General features: G+C 37.5%; 2 protein-coding genes across 9 annotated transcripts in view; one reads left to right on the forward strand and one right to left on the reverse strand.

The window, feature by feature from the left end:
- The window catches only part of CFTR (CF transmembrane conductance regulator), an 84,215-nt gene extending 82,658 nt beyond the window's left edge, over positions 1 to 1,557 (forward strand). For all 5 annotated transcript variants that reach the window (XM_068669549.1, XM_068669551.1, XM_068669552.1 and 2 more), the window contains one exon: positions 357 to 1,557. In XM_068669549.1, the coding sequence (XP_068525650.1) occupies positions 357 to 563 (207 nt within the window). In that variant the 3' untranslated portion in view covers positions 564 to 1,557. The remainder of the gene's footprint in view (positions 1 to 356) is intronic.
- A 4,692-nt stretch (positions 1,558 to 6,249) lies between these two features.
- CTTNBP2 (cortactin binding protein 2) overlaps positions 6,250 to 24,103 on the reverse strand; it is an 88,048-nt gene continuing 70,194 nt past the window's right edge. For 3 of the 4 annotated variants that reach the window (XM_068669554.1, XM_068669555.1, XM_068669556.1), the window contains exons 15-23: positions 22,830 to 22,982; positions 22,368 to 22,555; positions 19,314 to 19,492; positions 15,442 to 15,647; positions 15,086 to 15,271; positions 12,957 to 13,017; positions 11,890 to 12,022; positions 9,730 to 9,831; positions 6,250 to 7,832 (exon numbers count right to left, since the gene is read on the reverse strand). In XM_068669554.1, coding sequence (XP_068525655.1) covers positions 7,587 to 7,832; positions 9,730 to 9,831; positions 11,890 to 12,022; positions 12,957 to 13,017; positions 15,086 to 15,271; positions 15,442 to 15,647; positions 19,314 to 19,492; positions 22,368 to 22,555; positions 22,830 to 22,982 — 1,454 coding nt within the window. In that variant the 3' untranslated portion in view covers positions 6,250 to 7,586. Of the gene's footprint in view, positions 7,833 to 9,729; positions 9,832 to 11,889; positions 12,023 to 12,956; positions 13,018 to 15,085; positions 15,272 to 15,441; positions 15,648 to 19,313; positions 19,493 to 19,992; positions 20,185 to 22,367; positions 22,556 to 22,829; positions 22,983 to 24,103 lie in introns of those variants that run through there. The other variant, XR_011092026.1, reaches the window with a different exon arrangement.

The following is a 24,103-nucleotide window of genomic DNA, read 5'->3' on the forward strand; positions in this document are numbered from 1 at the left end:
TCTGTTGTAATAGTCCTGCAGTTAACGCTTCCATAACTGCATCACCTCAACAGTGCTAGGGAAATACCACAGTACCTGGGGACTCTGCAGAATTATTTTTGCATTAAAAATTGAGTCTTCAGGAGAAAGCAACAAGCCCAATGGCATACTGTAACTTGAGCAGTTGGCACCTTTTCCACATGTTGAGTTTTTAATGGCCGTTCCTACGGCTGTAATCAGAAATTTCTAACCATAAACTAGACTTATCCTCGTATAAGAAGCTCTCTGTCATGTCTCTCCCCTGCTCTGTTAGCTGTGTTAGCTGGACTCTGTGAGCACTGGCATTATCCACCTAATAGAGGGAAATGTTTCTTCAGGTAATCGAGGACAACAAAATGAAGCAATATGAATCGATTCAGAAGCTGCTGAATGAAAAGAGCTCCCTCAGGCAAGCCATCAGCCACGCTGATCGCCTTAAGCTGCTCCCAATACACCGCAGGAACTCCAGCAAGCACAAGCCTAGACCCAAAATCACCGCCTTGCAGGAGGAGACAGAGGAAGAAGTGCAGGAGACAAGGCTGTGAGATGTGGGGCAGGCACCCCTCTTTCTGGAGCAAGCTCTCAGCAGTGCCCCGCCGCAACAGGATTGGCACCTCTGAACTTGTAGGACTGCACACAAATGTACCCTTGCAGGAGGCATTCACTGCAGTGACTGCATGTGCATTTGGGAATGGCTTCCCTTCCGTGTGCAAGTTCTCATGTTCCTTGAAGACATGCCACTTTTAATGGTAAAACCAGACTTCCTTTCACAAGCTGCTCTAATTCGGTACAAACTGGGTGGCACGCAGAAGTAACCTGCTTAGCCCAACGTAATTGCTTCAGAAAACTTTTAGAAATGTTCTTGCTGGGGTGAGAGGTCCAGGCAGTGGGCAGAATGTTAGAAAAATAATCAAACCTGGGTGGAAAATGTGAAAATCAAAATGTAAAAGGTTTCTTTGGATTCACTTCCTGCGAACAAATTAATAGACGCTATCAGCCACACGCACAGCATACTTCCTCCTCTTTGTTCTTCACGCGGCAGCGGCAGTTCCTACCTAGCAGAAAAGGCCAAATGCCCTTTCATAGCAGCGCACTGCTCCGTGATAACGAAGGAAGAGAGGATATTGACTGGCAAGCCTGTCACCATCTGCCATGTCTCCACAGTTACAGGAGAACTGCGATTTCCTCGGACAACCTGGGAGGCTCGGCCCGAGCCTGCACACACCCGCAGGCTGACAGCAGCGCACGCCAAAGGACAGGACTCCTAGCAAAGGAACTCTTAACAGTCTGCACATGTAGGTCTGGCACCTTTATTTCTTACTGTGGCCTAAAAAAAATAAAGAGAAACCTCTCTGAAGTAGACTTTAATAATGAAATCAGTTTTTATACTCTTCTGGTTTGCAGTTTTGTGATGAAACTGAACTTTCTCTAGGATATTTTATTTATTTTAATATTGTTGGAAACATTTATTAAGAAAATGATGTATTTTCAAAGTGATTATGTACTATAAAGAAAAATATATTTGTACAAAAAGTTTTATATTTGGTTTGCATTCTTTTACTTTTTGCAACCGGTCTTTGATGTCACATTACACTGTCAAGAACAAGGGTTACAAGAACTCCGAGTTAGGCCGGGCCCTGCCCCATGCTGTCTTTGTGCACTAGTGGTACAGAACTACCTCTGTTTTTATTTTTATTTTCTTTAACTGGAAAAAATAAACACAATCGGAGCCACCCCCAGGGCCTTTCCCTGTGGGAGCCCACCCAGAGCTGTTGGGGTCGGCCGGGTGCCAGGGGCTGCAGCTGGGCCCTGGCCCCACTCCTCAGCGGCCCTGCCCGGCCTGTGTGGTGCTCTGGGGCCCTGGAAGGAAATGGTGTCCCCTGAGCTTCTGGAGAGGGTCACGGTGGAAGGAAATGGTGTCCCCTGAGCACTTGGAGAGGGTCACAGCACTGCCAGCCCCACGTGTTGCGTTTCCTCTTCACCATTAAGACCCAACACAGAGCTACTGTGGGTGTTGACAAAACTCCAGCCCCAGGGCTGGAAATCAGGGCTGAACTCTGATTTAACCAGATCTACCATGATTTGCTCCCTTTATGAACCACTCAGCTCCTATGGAACTATTCTTTTCTTGATAATTTTTTTTCCATGCCCTTGTCCCACTGCCACTTTAGCTTTCATGGCCAAACAAAGCCAACAGCGTGCTGAGGCAGCATGGCTTTTGCCACCCAGGCTCCGTCCCTGCTCCCCACTTTCCATTTACCCTCTCGCTGGGCATCACCAGCTCCCAGCAGCAGCCCCCAGGGTCACACAGGTCTCTTCTAGGGTTAGGGAGAAAGGCAAATACAGCAGAGGGGGCACACGTGGATGCTGCTGATACATTTCAGAGACGATGCTTTGAGTGAGTGAAATAAACCACCAGCTGCCTGCCCCCAGCCCCTTAGGGTGCTGCAACACATCCCAGACACCCAGCTGCCGGCCCCTCTGCCATCAGGTCCTGGCTACCACCACCGCACCCCACTTCCCAAAGCTCCCTGGCAAGATGCTGCAGAAGTTGTTCTCTCCCTGCCCTCCAAAGGAGGTCCAAAAATTCTGCTCCAGCCACCATGCTCAGGCTGGGGCAGGAGGTAGCTTAGTGCCAGCCTCCCTAGGTGCTGCACGCACTGTTCATGGTGTAAAATAGAGCACAGTAGAAGGACAGAAAGGAGAATATAACCCAACATAGTGGAAGGAAAGAATGAACAACAATGACCTTCATAAGCACAGGCTGAATGTTATTTAAGAGGATTTTTCTTCTAGTATGTGCTTTACTCCATATACATTTAATAAAACAAACACCCCTCCCAAAGCACTTTGTAACCGACAGCACACACCTACACTATCAAAGGGGTGTGTGTCTGCGCACATGTGTAATAAATGCCAAGGAGCGTGCTGACTCTAGTACTACAGAACTTCTTTTACAGCCTGCTATGAAGAAGCCAAAAAAGATTAAAAGAGTGAAATTACCCCGCAAAAGATCTGTAGCCCTCCTTACGCACAGAGGGGAAGGGAAAAGGGCAGCCAAACTGCTCGCTCAGCACCAAGAACCTCTTAGGACAGCAAGGGCCACCCAGTTAGCCTAAACAAACTCAGATGTACCCATCGACGCGTCTTCATAAATCTTACATACAAAATAACTACACAAAGCAGCTTGATCATCGTCATGAGAAGAAATTGCTCGCTGCGCTCAAAGTAGTCTGCTGCTCCAAAAACCAAGTTCTGCTTTCACAGTTGCTTAAGTGGTGTCTTACCAGGTTTATCATTTTATGCATGAAATATCCTACTTCCAGAATCTCTCTGTAAGCTCCACCTCTCCTATTCACACAAACCTTGAATCCCTCTGCCTGTCCGACCAGCATCAGAACTGCCCAACGCCCCATTCCCACCTTCCTGGGCTTTGTGGGACCACACCGCACTCCTTCGGCTCCCTGAAATGCGGCAGTTCTGGGAACCTTGGGAACCACTTCTGATTAATTCTGAATTGGTGCTTAATGCTAGAGGTCAGTTCAGTACTTTAAAATTTGTTGCATTTTATTTACTTACTACGTCTAGAAAATAATCTTGAAATATTTTTCTCCTTTTTCTGTTACAAGCTTGGAGTTTTAGCTCTACCACAACTCGGCTATGATTTAGCATTGTTTGGCACTAGGGAGAAAAAAAAAGCCATGTAGGACTGTGGGTACAGTTATTCATTAATGGACAGTTAACTGCTGCCTAAAAATCTTGCAAAGCTAGCAGCATGCAATACATTAACACATTTCCTTTATAAACCATCATATTCCTCATCAAACAATTTCCTGTTCTTAGGATAAACAATACGACTTCTGATTTTATTCACTAGGATTCACTTAAATCTTGAAACACAATCCTTGTAAACGCAACTTGAGGTCTTCAAGAGATGCCTTAACTTTTTTGCCTCACTTTCTCTTCTTTCACAACACATTCTTTCTCATTGTGATTGGTTTTATTTATTTATTTATTTATATTTATTTATTTACTCTCCCAAAACCTTTCTAACACATTCTATAAAAATAAATGCCAGTTTACCTCTGATACATTCAGGGCCCTGCAATCACCACCGCTGTCTCTGTGACCAACTTGTGGGCTGGGGGCAACACATCCCTGCGCAGCAGGGCTGCTTGTGCTCAGCTTTCTTCTAAACCTGATGAGCAGCACATGGAACTGGGGACCACAACCCTTTTCCTTTTGAGCTGGTATTAGCTACACCTGGACTGCTGCTGTGCTGAGAAAGCAATCCCTTTATGCCAGGCTTTCTTATGTCTCTCCTAGCTATAATTTGAACATCACCTACATCACTTTAGCCCATTTTTAACCCAAAAAGTGGCCACTCATCCCTTCTCCCGATTGGCTCCATCCACAGGCATCTTCCACCAGCTATTCTGCTTCTCCTGTTTTACTGGAAAGCTGCAGAGTCTTGATGTTTTTGCAAATCACTTGGCCTATGTTATCAGAAGAAACAAGCCTCAGAAATTTAGGCCCTTTAATTTTTCTCTTTTTGATGAATGCGGATGCCTTTGTTGAATGATGGGACAGGTTCTTCCATTTTGGAGCTCATGCTCAGTAAATAATCAGATAATATTTGCATCAGTTAGCTCATGCTCAGTAAATAACTGATGCAAATATTATCTGATTATCTTCTAAGCAACATATTCCATATTCTTTGTTAAGAAATAAAGTCACAGGAGATATACTGAAAGCTTTTGTTTTCAGGGCTGATGAAGTGGAGAGTTGGAAAGTCCAGGACTCACCATGGTCATTGGTGGATGAGAACAGAGCCACGTAGGAGTGTAGTGTGGTCAGGGGCTAGAGAAGCCCACCCAGTGGCCTGTAGAGCAGATGGAACCTTAGAAACTTCCCCGAGTTCTGTTCTCCATCTAGGGGGTATCCCCACCTACCTCACCTCATTTAAAGATGGGGAAAAGGGTAACAGATGGAAGTGGAGTGTAGCATGGAGTAGTGTGGTTCACCACAGGTAGCATGCTTAGAAGGACCTCTATGCCTAAGCCACAAGAAGGCATGGAGATGAAAGATTTTGCCTTTTATGAACCCCAAATAAGAGTTGTTATTACAAGCGACGTATGAGATGTGCTGTTTGCAGCATGACAGGAAGAAACTGAAGAGACACTGAAGCCTGCAACTCATGAACAGAGCCTTGCCTTGCGTCTGCACCACCTATCCCAATAATAAAGCACTGGAGAGGCCAGACTCACCTCCAGACTATTTCATGGTTATGTGAGGGCAGGAACTGATACGGCCTAATGAGAGCTTAGCAGTTTGGAGAGAAGACTGAATTAGCAGATCTGCAAAATACCATGTGATTAAAGACGTATGAAAATCACAGACTGCAGTGAACTGACAGACAAACAGAATGATAGCAGGGAGAAGTCAACCAGGTAAAAGATGCAGATGGAGAGGGATTAGGACAGCAGGCTGGAAAGAAAGGATCATGAGCGGATTTATAGGCAATGCTAAATTTAGCAACAGAGACTTCCAAACAATGAGCAGATGATCAAAGCTACCGAGTCTTCCACAGATTTTCATTCAAAGTACAGCACAGAAGACTTTTGACTCTCACAGACAATGGACAGTCTGAAAACATATTTAAAACCAGGCTTTAGGACACTGTGGTCTCACGCAGTGACACTCATGGTCTCACGCAGAAACACACTGCTAACTTTTCATCTAAATGGGGCTTGCCATTTTAACGTGTATCTTTAAGGTAGAACAAATCTAGCTCTGTTTTTTTTTTTTTTTTTTTTTTCCTTATAGATCTTAAAAATATATACATATACCACTATTAGAAATCTTGATATTGCACCTTGTGTGGTAACTACAGCACATAAAGGATGCTAACTTCTGAGAGCAGCTTCTCTGACCTACAGCCCTTCACAGCTGACTCATTCTACTCTAAAATCAACTGTAGAAGCAGCATCCCATTTTTCAGTACCAAAATTAATACCAAAAAACAGCCTCTACAGCAATTACCCTTATTCAGTTGTATATAACTAGTACTATTGCACAAAGTATTGAAGTGCTAATAAAACAGTGGTTACTGAAAATCATAATGCTTTCTAGCCATACCATAAGGGAAACGATTACAGAAATAAACTTCTAATATAGTGTATCTATAGAGGTAACACAAACATACAAACTAAGAGACAAAGATAGACACTATGCAGTACAAAAATTTTATTGACATGAGTTTGGGATGACTGTTTTACATATAAAGGTGAACTGGTAGGAAACAGTTTTGTCATTTTTTCCTCTTTCAGATTTATCTTGAGAAAAAAGCTACTGTGTAAATTATAGGCGTGACCATGTCCATAGCTCTCAAGACCATCTCCTAGTAACTCAACAGAAGGCAACTAAGTCTGACCTCAAGATAACTCTACACGTTCCTCTACATATCTAATGAGGTATCTAGACAGCGAGTGTTGCCACGTTATAACAATGCACAAGTAAATAACTGTACTACCATAAGGAGAGACTGGGGAAATATTCCCTTCATCGAGACTCTGTCCTGGGAAAATGTTCTGCCTCTGTAGTGGGGAAAAATGAAAAAGACTTCATTTTAACTGCAACTCAAGTATCATTTCACAGCAATTACATCTTAAATCCACAATAGAAATTGATAATTACATAATAACTCATGTTATCGCTACTCCATTCTCTCTTGTAATACTGTAGTTAAGCTTGTGCTCAAATTCCTTTTCAGTAAAATTTGTTTCCATAAAACACTATTATTTCTTGTGTACTTTAAAAAACACTAATGAAGCATATAATTTTTTGTTTTTACAGTATACAAGAAAAACTAAGTTAATAAATGACCACATTTTCTTCAATTTATCAAAGAATAAGAGTCTGAGAAAAATAACTTTTATTGCATTTTAATTTCTCAATCTCTTTCCTTTTTTGAAAGATAAAAGTTGTAACACAAATTCATAACATTTAAGATGAAGAGAAGCTTGGGAGAAACAGAATTGCAATTCAGCAGGCAGATGATGGGGAAATCAAAGTATTTAATATGGCTTGTAGCTGAAAGTAACTGATATGCACTTCTGATCATTTTAGTTATTGCCACATTCCATTAATTTTTCATTAACTGAAGATAAAAACATGTCTTTAAAATGCATGTACAATAGCTTTAAGCCAGTACTGTACATATTGTGCAACTCATCTGAATGTAATTTAACACGTGAACTTAATAGAATATATTTATGTACAGTATATACACAAACAGAATCTTGTGGTAATACCCCTGAATATTATCATTTAAACAAGAGTCATTTTCATAACAGGAAAAGAAATCTATGAAGGTGGCAAAACTGCCAGTTTTTGACATTTAAAACAATATAATTTCCAGCTGATTTACATACAAACAAAACTGTGGTCCTGTACAAACTTTACATTACAGGGAAACAGTTTATTTTAAAAAAGTATTTACAAATTTGAGTACTTGGTTCTTTGCAATAGAGATTATGTGAACACAGAAAATTGTATGGTAGGCAGGTTTATTTATTAGATTTTTCTATTTGTTCTTTTTTGTGCAAATTCCAAATCTCTCTTTTTGTGTTGTTATCTGCCTCTATTTGCCTTGTATTACTGCTGCTGCTTTTTTTAGTATTCTGAGAAGGCTGGGTGATTTTACTTCTAGGTACAGGAAGAAAAGATTTAACTCTTGAACCACCCAGCTCTGTCTTTGCTTTACTGTTGCTGCTTTCTACAGTTCGACTGCTGCTGAGAGGACGGGTTCCATCCTGTGAATAAAAGAAAGCATTTTTTGTATAAATAATTATTATACTTGACCTGAAAAACAGCCATTCAACCCTGTGCCCTTACAAAACCTTTGCTATTTGCAATCCTTTGCAGTTTAATATGACGGTGTGTTATTACTTGGTGAACTATGGCTTTTTTTTCCTTCTGTGATTGAAAGGAAATCTCATGAGCATATTAAAATACCAAAAGAAGAAAAGTCAATGAGGTTTTTGCATTGGCATTCAAAAATCTTAAATTTAATTCTCAAATATCTCAATTTTCAAAGTAACATTTTTTTTTTTCTTTCCTCATAGAAGAGAAATGGCAGCTGCAGCCACAGCTAAAAGGGAAAAACGGACATTTAGTTATGCCTTACATTGTTAGAAGGATTTTTAAAAGTAAACCGAATTCACTATGAAAAAATTATAGTGGGAATGATCAGGTCAGCTGACTTGCCAAATTATCTAAGCATTGTTACTACATAAAGGTCCGATTTAGACTGTCTGAAATTAACGTGTTTAGAGAAACAGTCAAAAGCAGTATACCTAAACATGGATCTGCAATGTTAAAATTGTTTCCATTCAGTGAAGTCTGTTCTCTGGATTTCAAGTAAAATTACAAACAATATTTTTAACATTTTGAATATTTGAATATGAAAAAAGATGATGGTCAGGGTGGTAAGTCATCTCATCTAACTTCATTTTTTTTTAATGCTTAGGTGCACAAGTTAAACTATTTTCAGGGGTACTTCACTGTACTGACAGAGAATAGGCAGTGTACCTCCAAAATACAATTCACCACAGTCAGACAGTGTCTGGGTTGATCTCCAGAGGAACCCAAGTCTCTGAATGCCTATTAAGAGAACACGGACAACAGACTCTGTGCTGGCTAAGGTTAATTGAGCTGTATGGTCACAAATACTCTCAATGTTCAAAAACAATAAAGAAAAGGAAATTATCATCCAAAGAATGAAAACTAAGGTGGGAATAGTATATCTTTACACTTAGTAGGGTTGTTTAACCCTTAAACAATTATTTTTAATTTCAGTAAAAAAAAAAAAAAAAAAAAGAACAGATAGTGGATCTGATATATATTCCAGTAGTATTGAATGTACCTTCCCACTCTGAAGCTACTCTTAAGGTAGTGAAGTTTGTTCACATTTAGACTCTCTTTTCACAGAGCCACCAACCTTATAACAACGTGTTGCTTTTGCATCTCATAAATAATATGCCAAGACAACTGTAGAGTAATAGATAGCTAGGCAGAGAAATAAAACTTTTAAACAAGAAAATCATACTTTTCAAAAACTCTGATTATATACCTTCTCAAAATCTCACCCACTGAGAGCTCTGACACCAGAGTGACTCAATTCTACTGAGATAAAAACACTTAGGAAAATATTGGTTTGAAATCTTACATATTTTGGTAATCACTGCAAAAGTGGGTACAAAAATAAACCATGAGCCAGTAATTTTACATCAAGAATTTAAAGAAGTTTTCAGCTTTTGCAAACTTATTAAATAGATTTACTTAGTTAACAAAAAAAAAAAAAAGAAAGAAAAAAGAAACCAGAGCTTTTATTTCTCTCAAAATCTGATACAAATAACTTACAATGTTGAAGGAATGTTAACAATACTTGGCCTAGGGAGAGGGCTTCATGTAAACATGAAAAACGTGTAGCAAATACATTCATTGTTTAATAAATCTTCGTTTCCATTAAGACACATGGAAGAAATTTGGCATGGTGTGTCCAGCGAGTTTCCTAAGAATCATGACAGTTTATTCTCATAATAAACAGGGCACTGGAACACTCATTCTTTGTATCCAATCAGGAACTCAGATTTTAGAGACACCTAAACTTTAGACACTTTCAGTACTACTACAAAACTCTTCACCTACCTTTTGTTTCGTTGTTTTACTTGGGTTAGTACCACTTCCTGAAAATACAGGATTGTTCTGAGAGTTGTTGAACATCAGTAGTGCATCCTTAGAATCTGCAATCTAAAAATGATAAGAAATTATGAATTCATTATTATTCTCACAAGAAATTATGTTTCTGTTTGCCAAATTTTGGAATCTTGACTTGATTTTCATGTAGTTGCATAATGAGAGTGTATAGTAGCAACGCATAAATATGCAATGAACAAATAAAATAACTTTCCTTTTACTCTTGACAGAATTTAAAGGGGAGGGAGGGAAGGAGAAAGAGAGGGGGAGAAAAAGAGAAAGAGAGAGAGAGAGAGTTAACATTGACCATTGTCAGAGAACACTGAGCATCTTTTTCAGAGCAATACTAGATAGTGAAGCTTAAGGGTAGTTTCCTGTTACATTTTATCAAGCTTCAGGGATGTCACAGAAAGAAATGATCCTGTTCTCTTCCTCCTGCCATATTTCTTTCCTGCTATATTCCATCAAAATTTGTGACCATGAAGTAACAGATACAATCTGATCAACCTTCTGACCTTGCTGAGAACTAGGTATTTTATCCTGGGGCATGGTGACCCAATTCACCCTGCAACTGCAAAAGTACTCAGTCCCATCATAACAGAGGCAGCAGGAACACGTAGTGAAAAGGCAAATTAGAAAGTTGATGTGCTTATTTTGATGGCAGCCTGAAATTACATCACACAAAGCAAGCACACAACAGCACCCTTACTTCCGTAAGCCTCTACCAGGCAGTTAGGGAATTAACAGAAATTGCTACCATGGATGGTTCCACCCATGATGAGGAAACCGAACAAAAGACAGTGACATCTATCTCCTTCCTCATCTAGCCCACATTTCCTTGAATTGTCAACAACCAATTACATTTTAAATGTTATTAAACACAACTTTAAGTTGGTTACCATTTCTTTAAGCACATCCCATTCTTTCAAGGGCAGATACCGTAAATCCCTGTTAGCTGACTTAGTGATTAACTGACCAGCTTGGAGAATGTGACTCATCCAAGTATTGCGAATACTTTTTTTTTATTAAAAAAAAAAAAAAAAATCAATCAAAACAAGCCACAGCCTACCAACTCCCGCCCAAAACCAACCAACCAAACCAAAACAAAAATCACATAATGAAGAATTTAATTAAATGCATTGAAAAATCTTCCCAAACATAGCATTTCTTAATAAAAATGTGTTTGTCTTCTAAGGATAAACAGAATACTTAATAAAGCAAAACTAATGAGACTATTGTTCAAGGCGATCCTAGAGGATATAATGGATGGCCTAACTAGACAACAGCCTAGGACTGCAGAAGCTTGCTTGCTCTCTGTGTTTCCAAAGACACGGATCAGCTACTCCAGTCTGAACATAGCCTGCTGTTGCAGACATCTACCTCAGCTCTGCCAGGAAGAAAACAAAGAAAATAGAAAAATAGCCATAGCTACAGGGAGATCTGGATGCTTTTGCTATGGAAGGAAAAGTGAGAAAGATCCACATCTCTACCTTCTGCTCAACAGACCTCCCATAACCCCCCAAAATCCATTCCAGCATAAGTCTTAGTCATAGACTTAGGAGTCTTGCAAGGTCCTTTCACTCTCTTCTGCCAGAAAAAAGAATTGTGCTAATCTATGCCCCATTTGCTGCATGAGGCAGCAAAACGTAATTTTGCCTACACAGCAGATGAGCTTTGAGCCAGTTCTACGATGGCTAATGAGATTACATTATACAAACAAAATGTGCAATGCATACCGAGAAAAACTTTCTCTGTCTTTAGGACTGCAAAAAAGTTTCCCAGAGGAAGCAATAATAACATGAAAGATAATATGGGGAACAGTAACGCAGAGAAGGCTATTGTCTGCAGCACTTATGAACTAATAAATTTCAGCCTCTACTGCAAAAAGCTCTGTAATACAAGATAGTGAAGGTGTAATTTAAAATAATGTGTATTAAACCAGAACACTCTCCTTCAAATGTATTATTTATTAGTTGACTTTGGTTTATTGCCAGCTAACTTTACAATTTTTTTCAGTTCAAGCAGTGCTTATAAATTAAAAATTTATTTTAAGCATGTAGCAAACAGCTGCATATGGTAATTATGTAAATTATTTAAAAGCCTTATGTTTACCTTGCTTATATCAGGCTCAGATTTGCTGGAACACATACTTTGAAGTTCCTGCACAAGATCTACTTCATCATCAGAACCAAGGGACAGCCTTTGCTCTAGATTTAATGTTCTCAATTGATCATTCTCTGAAGACCTAGTAAAAAAAATAAATATAAATCCAAACCCAAAACAAACCACAAACAAAACAAGATATAGAATTTTATAAAATAAATACTATATACACCTGGAAAACAGTAATTTATTTCCAAACGTTTTTACTACTACAAACAGGAAAAATATCTAATTCATTGGCAGTAGCAGTTGTAAATATTTGCTATTATCATAACAGATCTCCTGTCTATTCAAATCATTCTCTCTAACCTGAAATTCTAAGAAGGGATTCTTCTGCCCACTGTATTATTATTATTATTATTATTATCTTTTAATGGTGCAACCAATTTTATTCTCATCTCTTCATTGGACTTAATTCCAAACACTTTGATTTTAAAAAGCCAGCATACTGGAAGCATAAAGTATTCTATGTTCTCTGTTCCTGTGAATATGATGGCATAAAGGTTTCAGACTAAAGTCAAATCTCAAACGCAGTTCTATGTGACTAATTCATACCCTTTCTTAGAGAAACTCGGTGTTATTTAGAATAAAGTGCAGGTATGGTACAACTTCAAATTGCTATTCAGTAAGCCAAAACACCCAGAGGAGGGTTTTTATTTGTTCGTTTGTTTGTTTTTTAAATACAATGCCAAGTGAAAAAAGCATAAGGTTGGCTTTTTATGGTTGAATAAATGTTACATAATACTCTTAAGACATACTTTATTCTGTTACGTAAAAAGAGCACAAGGAGCTGCAAGCTTTGAATTATAGAAACTGATTCTAAAATAATACCAAGTGTACAAATTTTATTTTCTCTCAGACATGAAAATTAAATAGCATTCTTTTATTCAGATGTAAAGACAAAACATTATCAAGTGTAAACTCTTCATCTATTCATTGTTAGGTGCTGCGTTACCACACCATTTCAAGATCTTTATTGTTCCTACGTGTTACAAATATCAAAGATTAAAACTTACTTTGTGGCAAGAGAAGCTCTTTTCTTACAGTTTGGTTGCAACATAGTCTTAGATTTTACACCTGCAGAAAAGAGAGTTTGAGTTATTAGTGTATTATTATGTCTGCTGAATTCTTCAAAAAAAACAAAAACAACCTGTGATAAATGGGGAAAATATGCTCTCATTTACTGGCTAAATAACTAAAGTCTTCCAAAGTTCAGAATACATCCCTTCAAACTGTTCAGAGTAGCATCAGGTCCATATGGGACTGCTAAAATAGCAAGAGTGATGCCTTTTTGTGGAAGTCAGAACATCAGATTTCTGTGCAAAGCACTGTTACTGGTTCTCTCAAACAGAAATCACTTATGAATGGGTAAAGATTTAACTTCATTTAAGAAAAATCAAATAATCTGCCCGTACTTTTATGTTGCAGGAAGCACGGCTGAAAGCACGACAGACACCAGTAGAGTCAGATCATGCTCCATTTTATTGCCCGAATAGCCTAACTTTTATAGTGAACTTAACAGGGGCGGACAGTGTTTCACACAAGATTATTGGTCAAAAGCACTCAGACAAACAACTACAAGAAAACAACCCCACTCGCAAGAAAACAACCCCCTTGTGATTAGCAGTCGCATAGACCTTGTCCTTGAAGCCAGCTACTGGTAACAATATTTTTCTGAATTCCTCAATTGGGCAATGTGGGAATACTGTCATGGGAACTTCTCATAGTTGCCCTGGTAGGTTGGTTTGCTCAGCTACAGCAAGCCATGGGATTTTTGCTGTTTCAAAAAAATCCCTCAACACTTTTAATATGAACAACATAGCAGAAACGAAATTAAATTCACCATTAAAAAAAAACAACACACACACACACACACAAACAAAAAAAAACAACCAACCAACCAAAAAACTTATTTACGGATATTAACTCGACTCCCAAAGCATCTCTGCATACAAAGTACAGTGCTAACCATCCTACTTCAGTTTATGTTCATCTGAGTTCTCCAAATCATAGTGGGATCTTAGTAGAATTAGATTAATCTTAGTGGGGTTAGATTTGTTCACAATTCAACCAGAGAACTAGAAAGCAGAACTGGGACATTAGAATTGCAGTTCAGCAAAAGCAGATTTCTTTCTGAACAAGAGCTGAAGAAATGAATCGTTCAATTCAACATTAAAAAGTACCAGGCATCAGGTATTTCAGTCTTTCATATATAAGGCAATTGAGACTAAAATCTTCCTGTATTTAAAATGAAGGAAAAAAAAATCCTCTCTAAATTCCTCCCTAACTCTCCTGTCTAAAGGAGAGTTACCTTCATTTTCAGATAGCAAAAACAAGTTATTTGGTTTTCTCCTCTAGAAATTTCCCTGTTCGACATGGCATTTGGTTACGGCATTCCAAGGTTTCACTTCTAGACAGATATAAAAAAGAATACAATAAAAAATAAAATGAAGTTCTCTAAAAAAGAATGCAAGAATGACAGATTGCAAAAGAATGAATGTTGCTTCTACATATATCCAGATGATATCCCTTTGTAGTAAACTGCTTGTTAGATGGCTTATGATCTTGAGGTGAAAACACAATTCAGAAGTGTCAGCTACTAGTAGAGCTTCCACATTTATACACACCCATAAACCTGGTGACACAAAGCCTTACATGATATAAAGATTTAAAAACCAGAACAACCCTCCAAAACATTGTGTGTGTACTCTAAATCAGGTGCAGATTTAAGGGACGAAGGAGGGAAGCAATCAAGTAACGAAGCTTCCTCACAGCCAGTACTGAGGAAGGGAATGACAAAGCATCACTCTCATCAGTGTGACATGTAACTATTGCTCTATCTCCCACCATCAGAGCCAAAGTCTACCTCATTATCACACAACAGGAAGGGCATTATAAAAAAAAATAAAAATAATAAGGAATTGATTAGGTTACCTCATAGTGACAAAGAAATATTTTTTTTTTTTTTGAAAAAAAAGTCATTTTTAAAAAATGAGTAAACATAAACACAAGTGCCATTTTGTAGCAAAGTTTAAATTCATGATGTGGAAAAAAGTTACATTCCTACCTACTCAGTTTAAACCCCCACTTTTTTTTTTTTTTTTTTGTTTGTTTGTTTCCCCACAATTTAAATAGAAAACTTTACCTTCAGTATTTGTCTCTTGTTTATTCCATGACTGGGAGGATAAGTGGCCTGACTTTTTGCGAGGACTTGTACTCACTTTTCTCCAAGAAGCATTTTCTCCTCTTTTCTTACCACAATTTTTGTAGCTTGAGACCATGGATAAAGGAAAGTTTCCACCCTTAAAATCTGCTATGTAATTATCTAACTCTGAAACAAAAATAGAACAATGTTAGAAAGAATTGTTGCAAATGGTGCTTCTTTGACAAATTTGTACAACTCTGTTAAGTTTTGTGGAAGTTTTGCAAAAGGAACCAAATGGTCAAAAGCCTTGCTTTGGCAATATACAACTACTTGCCTTTTTGATTGCTCACTCTTACCTGTTCTGGGTAGAGGACAGCCATGTAACACAGCTTTATTTAGCAAGATACTGAGAGCAGCTTTAACAACAGCCTGTTGACCTTGACTGGGATTTTTTTTGGCTATTGTTTGTCCTGGTACAGATGGTCTCTTCACAGAGGCTCTGGAGAGTATTGCTTCTTGGACTCTGGGAGCTATCACAGCATTCCATAACTTGGACATCCACCTGTAGGTGCACAAACAATTCTTTAGCCTCAGAGAAAATTATCAACCCCCCAGATTTGTGGGTAATACTTTGGGTAGCACATCAGATTTTGTGCTTTCGGGATGCACATATATTTTGGACATCTCATTGTACCCAATATCAGCAAAGAACTGATTTCATCAAGGAACTGTTTTATTTGTTTGCTTTATATTCAATTATTTGACTTTTTTTTTTTTTTTTTTCTCAGATGGCTTTGGCAAACTGTTTACCATCTGATGCTTTTCCTCTTTCAAATGAGGACATAAACCATCATTTTCTTTCTAAAGCTTAAAGAAAGAATGTCCCAGAAAAAATGTGTATCCATGTATATTAAAAAGAAAAAAAAAACAAAAAACGAGCAACCAACCAAAACCAAACCAAACCAAACTGAAAAAAACTCTCTTTCACCTTTGCCAGCACATGGAAAAGTTTCCATGCTTGCAGGTGTTCATTCATAGCATATTTGCTGCCAGGGTGGGAAAAAAGGGCTATTCAGTCCTGATCTCACCCTTTCTAGTATTCTTCCATTTCCAAACTCGTCTAGCTTGCATGACCTTTCTTTTTATACAGCTGCCTTGCTCTCTCTCTCTCCTTTTGTTTATTTGGTCTATTCTGAACTGTGTTTCCAGGATGCTGTGGATTTTCCAGATTGTCTGGTTTAGAGACCAGGTCTGATTACAAAAAAATTGATTCAATGGGATGTGGTTCTTGTGGGATTTTTGCTTAAGAGAGAAATATTACACCTTTTTAGCACATGAGTGAAAAAAAAGTGTATTAACAAATAAATTACTGGTATTTGTCACAGCTTACAGTTCTCAGGGGAGAAAGGCTAGCAGTTTCAGGACTACGGCTTGTTTCACATTATATCAATCTTTTTAAAATCAAATACAACTTTTTTTTTTTTTCTCCCTCCTTACTACCGTCTTGTGGGATGTAGATGAGTAAAATTTAGAGCTACATAAATTATATCAAAGGTCCATATGAAATTACAGGCTATAATGATGCTTCAGCTTCTCAGAAATCCATTCAGAAAAAAATAAAGCGAAAAAGTCTGTTTCACTGAGGTGAACCATATTCCTCATATGTTGATACACAGAAGCCATCTTATTACCCCAAATGATGGCTTTTGGCTGGCTAGAAATAAAACTTTTTTTTTTTTAAATTTAGAATGCATGAGTCATTTAATATATATTTTTCATTAGTTATGAAGCATAGATTGAATTTTTATGACATATAATTATACTGTAAAGTGCTTGTATAAGCTTGGTAAAAGTTATATTAATTCACAAAAGAATTAGTACAGCTAATAAGCTGTAAAATGCATATTTAAGATGTTCCTTGAAGCTTCTTAGCGCGATGTTGTAGATACATTCCATGTAGACACAATTTGCTTCTGCTAGCTGACTTAAGCTATGAAAGTAAACACTGGTTTACTATAAATTGCCAAACTGTAACTTTATCTCTCACTTTCTGCTCATGTAAGCTTCTGACTATCTGCAATATTGCTAGTAGGAATAGTCAGAAATGAATTCTGCAGAGATAAAAATTAATTTAGCACATTTAATCTAACAGTTAATGGCTGATGGGCTTTACAGTGCCATCCTCTCTTAATAAAATTCCAGCCTGGTGTTTAAATTTAGTCCCATGTTTGGTTTTCATTTGTGCACATTTTGATTAAATCCCCGGTTCTTTGATGTACCTGGTATTTTGGAAAGATGTAGTATCGCTCATCCCTGAAAAAGACCTGTAAAAAGGAACTCTTCCCTATCAGAACATCATTGTTAATTTTCTAGATCATAAACAAAAAAATGCAGCTAAAATTTCCTCATTTATTCAGCCTACTCTCCAAAACATGTGAAGCTACATGAAAGAGCTCACAGCATGACACAATTTCCTGTTGTGCTTTCTCTCTCCCTCTCTCTTTCCAGTTGCCTGCTTTTACCACTTACCTTGCGCTAACACCCAGTCCAGACCTAACTCAGTTTCCAGATAGCTGGCTACTACGTTAATGAATTGAACTGACTCAGAGAGGCTTTGACAAATGCAAAAAGCAGCAGAATAGCAGTGGAGAAGAGGGGCAAGAGGACAGGAGTGGCTAATTAGATTGAAATAACACCAACCAGTGAGCAGTTAATTAAACCTATTTACTGCTAGTTATATGACTACACTGTTAGGCGTCACGCTGCTAAACCTGAAGTGTCTACTAAGTGCTCACTGCAGCTGTGCTTTCTAATTGTTTATTAGTAGACAAAAACTGCATTCAAATGAAGAGTCAGGTGGCATATCACTACTGTGAAAGATATTATGGAGATGTGGTAATTACCTCAAAATACTGCATTGTGAATCTAGTCAAGGTTACTCAGGACAAATCCAAACCAAGAAATGCATAGTTAAGGTATCTAAGCAACACTTTTTCTGCCTTCTACTGATACCATTACAATAAATAACTGATTAAGACGTTTCAGTGGACACGGACCAAGAGGAAGACAGGAGATAAATGCATGGTGTGCTTTATTCATTTTTTATTTCATAGCAACCATAACATTTTCAGCCAATGCTAAATCCACATTTAGAATTCGATAATTACTCTGGATATTAGAAAACCTTGCCCTTCAGAGAGAGATGAGAAAATAAACAAGCAAAATTTATCAAGATCTGGACAGAGAAAAAGGTGAGAAGGCTAGTGCATACACTAAGAAACGGACCTTGGACTAATGGTGAGCAGAAACTGATAGGGGAGAAAAGTCAGAGAGGGAACAGAAGGGGCAATCAAGGAGAATGCTGATCATACGTGAGAAAATATGATCACATGGTGAGAAAAGTAAGGTCACACACTCCAGAAAAGCACATTATTTGAGTTCTGAGTAAGTTGGAATCTTCGTTAGGGCTCGTTACCTTTCTAATATAGCCAAACAACATCCTATCATGAAATCAATATAGCTTAAATTTCTGTAAGTATTTCTTGTTTCACTTGCTAATGTTTGCAGAGGTTGGAATGTGAGCAGATGTTCAAGCGATACGTACCAGGCAGGAAAAGACAAATTTTCATCATTCTTCTTTGATTTCACTGGACATCTAACCATGTGCATAGCTAAAAAGAATGTATCTGCCTTATTTTCTAAGCTAATCCTTCCGTGAAACTGTATGTGTTTAGAAATGATACCAGACATTAGAAAGGGTGAGAAAGCATTCTGCTTCCCCATACTTCTCTCATATGCAACTTCAAAAGGAAACTTTACCAACTTTTCAAGCTCAGAATTCTTGATTCTTATTTTGATCTGTTCCCCAGTGAAAAGTTTTCTTTATAGTACTGTCTTGGAATGAAGAACAGAACCCTTAAAGGGCTGAGCAAAATTAGTCGTTCCCGTACACACACTATTTTAGAAACTCTGTGTTGGAAAATAACTAAAAGGTCACAACAAAAGACTGATTTTTAACCAGTGTTAGACACCCAGTTCCCACTTCTGTCCTTCAAAATTGCCCTTCTGGTAATTAAATACCAAACAAAAGTCTTAAAGCTTTCAGTAACTTCCACTAAAATACTTCCAAGGATGCTGAGTCAGATGAGTTTGGGGATAAACATAATAGCTATATTGGTAGGAAATATTTGATTGGCACTGAACAGGGTCAAACAAACAGAAATCTTACTTCACTGTTGCTTGGCCGTGCCCTGGCACCACTGGACAAGAGAAGAAATGTTTTGGCCCCATTAGAGCTTCAGGTGCTCCAAGACGAGATAAGCAAGAGTTCAGCTGGTGCCAAACAGCAAGAATCCAGTCTATGATCTTGCACACAGGATCACATGGAGGAGGTACTTTGCCTCTGAACTGCAGAGAGAGAAAAGATGACTGACACAATGCAAGACCTCTGCTGTAAACACTTATCCTGAAGCCCTGAGAAGGCCTGTTTTTTTTTTTTATTATTATTTTTTATTTTTAATTTAATTTTTTTTTCCTCCTTCTATCATGAAAACCAAGAACAGACAAAAGCTGATCAAACTTTTCTATGACATATACTGAAGTCTTCTGGTATTAAACCTTATTTCCCCAACTATGACTCCTTATCAGTGAACTGACATGCCCCTACTTTGTTTTTGGAAACTGAGACACAAATTTGACCACATTGCTTTTTATATGGTGTTCAAGATTAGAATTACAAGAGGCATTTAACATATCCTATGCAATATATATAATAAAAATAGGGCACATAAAAGAATATACCATCACACTGAACAGGAATGTCTGATCCAGGCATATAGTCAGTGGGTTTCTAACTTAGTTTTATATTTAGTAGCAGTGAAGGAAAAATGCCTTCCTGTAAGACTTACATTTTTAGTATGCCTTGTTAAAGGAAAATTATTTGGTGCCAAAAAGATCTTCTATCTCATCTGAGTCCAAATTACAGTCTTCATCATCCTAATCCTAGGATTATCCTCTGGAGCAGTTTGAATTAAAGGAAGCTTTAAAAGATGCACTAGGGATAGTATTTGCCAGCATTGAAGCCAGAGCTCCTGGAATAACTAACAGAGTCTACAGGTGAACAATTTAATATTAATGTAGAAAAACATTTAAACTGTTCCCAATACATCTCCAGAACAAGGAGAAAAAGAACTTTTAATCTGAAAACATGAACATTAATGCACAAGCAAGTTATTAGAATAAAGAACAAGTATCTATGAAATAATCTACTGTCGTACTGTTGAAACAATGAAGGTGCTTTTATTTTCCCTTAGATTTTTAAAACAGATTAATTTTTCTTTTACTTTTAACATTGGTCTCCCCTATTTTAAAACCCAAATCATGTGGCACACACACACGTTAAAAAACAAAAACAAAACCCAGGCTAATGCACTGGGCATTCATAGTCATTATTTAAGATGAAGATACAAGAAGACATGCTTTTTTTTTTCTTTTTTTTTTTTTTTTCCTCCAAATAGCCACCATCAGCATACATGTTTTAGCGAAAAAGAATTTAATGAGCCAACTACCCAAATTCTGCTCAAGTTCAGTCAGAGGTAGGAACCTATTACACTGTTAGGCTCTTACCTATGAGACTAAGGACTGCTGTTAGTCTAAACAAAATAGCCTGAAAATGACATGTTACACGATGCTGCAAGTTCTGGTAGTCAAAGCAGTTTGATACAGCCCATGCCTACGGCCAAGTCAAAATACAGCAGCTTCTGCAGCTGCCTGCTTTGCTGTATTTCTTGGCCTGGCACTTAAATGAAGAAAAGTCCTTCTCTCTGATCTTTAATGACCTAGGATTGTGTTCCTGTCCTTTCATAAAGGGACTTAGATCACACTTTAGATATTCTCCATTGTAGGCTTGAGAATGCAACCTCTATCCTTAAAGGATGAAGGAGAATTCTGATACATACTTTTGCACTGTCCTCTGGTCTGTATTTCATTCCAGCACTACAGCATATTTGCAAGACAGCAGTTTCAACCATCCTACTGTCTTGCCTACACACAGTTGCTACTCTCCTCCATCCTTTGCAAGGATTCTGGAAATCATTCAGACTCTCAGCCAGAAAACGACTCATAACGATTACAAAGATTTAAAACTTACAGGGAAAAAAGTAAACATGAGAAAAAAAAGAAACTGTAAAAAGTAATCTAAGGGGAGTAATCTGGTAAGAGTTCAACCGATACATTCCCCTTTATTCTTTATATTCTGTACTTCTGTTCTTGCTATTAAAGTATATACATAGTATATACATAGTAATGTTTTAAAATTTCCTCACTACCATGACTGAAATTTCATCTTTACAATCTCTTCAAATTAGTAAGCTTTTATAAATGAGACTGTGATAGATGGCACAGGGTACAAAAGATGACATCCTCAAGGATAACCAAGATATGCACAGCTGTACACTCCGAACTAACACTAGGTCTGCTGTCCCAGATCAGGACTCTCTACTACCGAGTTCTTCCTATTCCTAGAACAATTTCTCTTTTTAAGCCTGTCCAAAACTCTGCGGCCAAGATTATCTTCCTTTGCAGCTGTTCTGATTAAACTCCCCTCCCCCTCTCTAACACTGCCTGTCTACAACAGCTACTATTACACAGGAATGCTTTTTTTCCAAATAACATTCAAAATTCCAGTTCTGCTTTTGCCCCCCTCCACCCTTTTTTTTTTTTCCCCCTCCCATTTCCTATCAATTTATTTACTCATTTTAAAATAGGCTTCCATCTTTATTCTCTTTTGGTGTTTTGTTCCAACTTCAGCAGGCCTATTGGCTCAAAACAACCTCCTTACTAATGCTTCTCACCTCTCTTTCCTGTATGAGTTCCTTACAAAAACTTTTTGCTGCATAAAGCTTAGACAATATGCACGGGGCATATAACTATCTTATTTTAGATGCACAGACAATTAATATTTATCGAACAGATTCTTCCTTATCATGCTCACACAGAAGATGAAAAAAAAACACTGAAGGAGATTTCATGTGGTGGATAAGCAACTACATGCAGTATTATTCTTGTAGCCTACTTGTGTGTTTATGCCACAAGTACATACCTTCCTATATTAAGTCAAGCATGATGTTTACAGATAGACACCCCAAATATTCTTGGAAATATATTTTTTCCTGAAACAATTCTGTTACGTGATCAGCTTTTGACATTACCACTGTATATATTTCATAGAATCGGTGATAAACAAAATCACCGTGAAGGTGAAGCTGATTCAAGTTGTGCTTACCTTGTTTATAACTTTTCTTCTCAAAAACCTTTGAAGCAAACCACGCATTGGTTCCCCATCCCACCTAAGCTGAACCCAACGGAAATGCTGCTGGACTAGCAGGTCAGAGCCATGAAGATGACACTTTGCTATCGTTCCCAGTAAAAAGCAGTTTTCATGAAAGTAAAAGGCACCAGAAGCTCCATTTGCTAAAAATGAAACAAAAAAACATTTTACTAAAATACCCAGATGCCTCTACCTGACTTTATATTAAGTAACCGTGTCTTGCTTTTATTTGAAAGGTAAAAACAAACCACAAGCTATCCTTAAAATTTAACATGCTGATTTTAGCTAATTGTATTTTGCAATAAAGCACAAAAACTGAACAAATTATGTTTTTCTCCTCCAAGTTCCCCTCCAAGTGTTGTGTATTATAATAAAACCATAGTAAAAACATATCTCCATACAAAATTCTTTAAATACCTCTTTGAATAGTGCAAGGGTTTTCCGAACTACGATTCTCAAGAGGTGCCAGGAAATCTCCTAGTAATTCAGATAAAGAAGCTCTCTCTAGATTTTCTAAAATCACGATGGTTGTCTTGCTTACAGGAGGCTGTTTAACTGGGACAAGACATGCTGAAATATAAAAATCCCATTAATGTCTACTTACAAAAATTGATTTTCATTTATGTATACAGTTTTAATGCTACTCGTGCAACAAAGGCTTTTTTATATTTTATTTTTCCTTTTAGCATGTTCTACTATATGTACAAAACAAAAAGCATAAAAACAGTGGAAAGAATCTCACACTGTGCAGTAAGGAAAAAAATAAAAAGCTAAAAATAATCCTGAAATGACTATAATGAAATCTTCACATATAGAAAGGATTTTAGGACACTGAAAATAAATAGCAAGACGATAGCAGAGATCTCTGTAAACTTTTCTTTCTTTTGCTGCTAATACATCTTAAGCTTTTAACATGTACTCTTTATTCCATGCAGTGATAAATGGATAAAGAATATTCCATGTTCATATGAAACTTCATCACTTGGTGAGATTAACTATTTGTTTGCTACTATCCTCTCTTCAAAAGGTCATTCCATATCTCTAAGAATCTTCTAAATAATCAAAACTAGGTTGAGGCTAGTTTGATGAGAAATAGTAGCACCTGAATCTAACAGGCATTAAAATTAAATATTTAATTTTTTCACATTTCTTTTTTTTCTTTTTTTTTTTTTTTTTCCTCCTGATTTCAGCACCTTATGGCCTAAATAGATATTGTTATAGAATCATAGAATGGTTTGGGTTGACAGGGACCTTAAAGATCATCTAATCCCAACTCCCTTGCCATGACACCTCCCACTAGCTAGACCATGTTGCTCCAACCTGGCCTTAAACACTTCCAGGGACAGGACATCCACAACTTCTCTGGGTGAACACTTGTCTTTGCAAGTATTCCCATAACACAAAATCCCAGAACAATACTTCTCTAATACAAATATTAAACAAAACACTTGTCCTGAGCATCCTTTGGTTTATTTCAGAACTTGTTGAAGGTGACACTAAAGATGGTCATGAAGGAAAATGATGAGTAACAGTGCAAAACCAGAATGGCTAGCAGTTATAACAATAATGTAAATCACAAAAGCTATAAGGGACATTAAAAACAAAACAAAACATACACACACACACACAAAAATAACAAACCAAACCAAACCAACCAACCAAACAAAAAAAAAAACAACAAAGAAATCAAA

The sequence above is a fragment of the Anas acuta genome, chromosome 1, assembly GCF_963932015.1.
Source record: "Anas acuta chromosome 1, bAnaAcu1.1, whole genome shotgun sequence".
NCBI classification, from domain to species: Eukaryota; Metazoa; Chordata; class Aves; order Anseriformes; family Anatidae; genus Anas; species Anas acuta.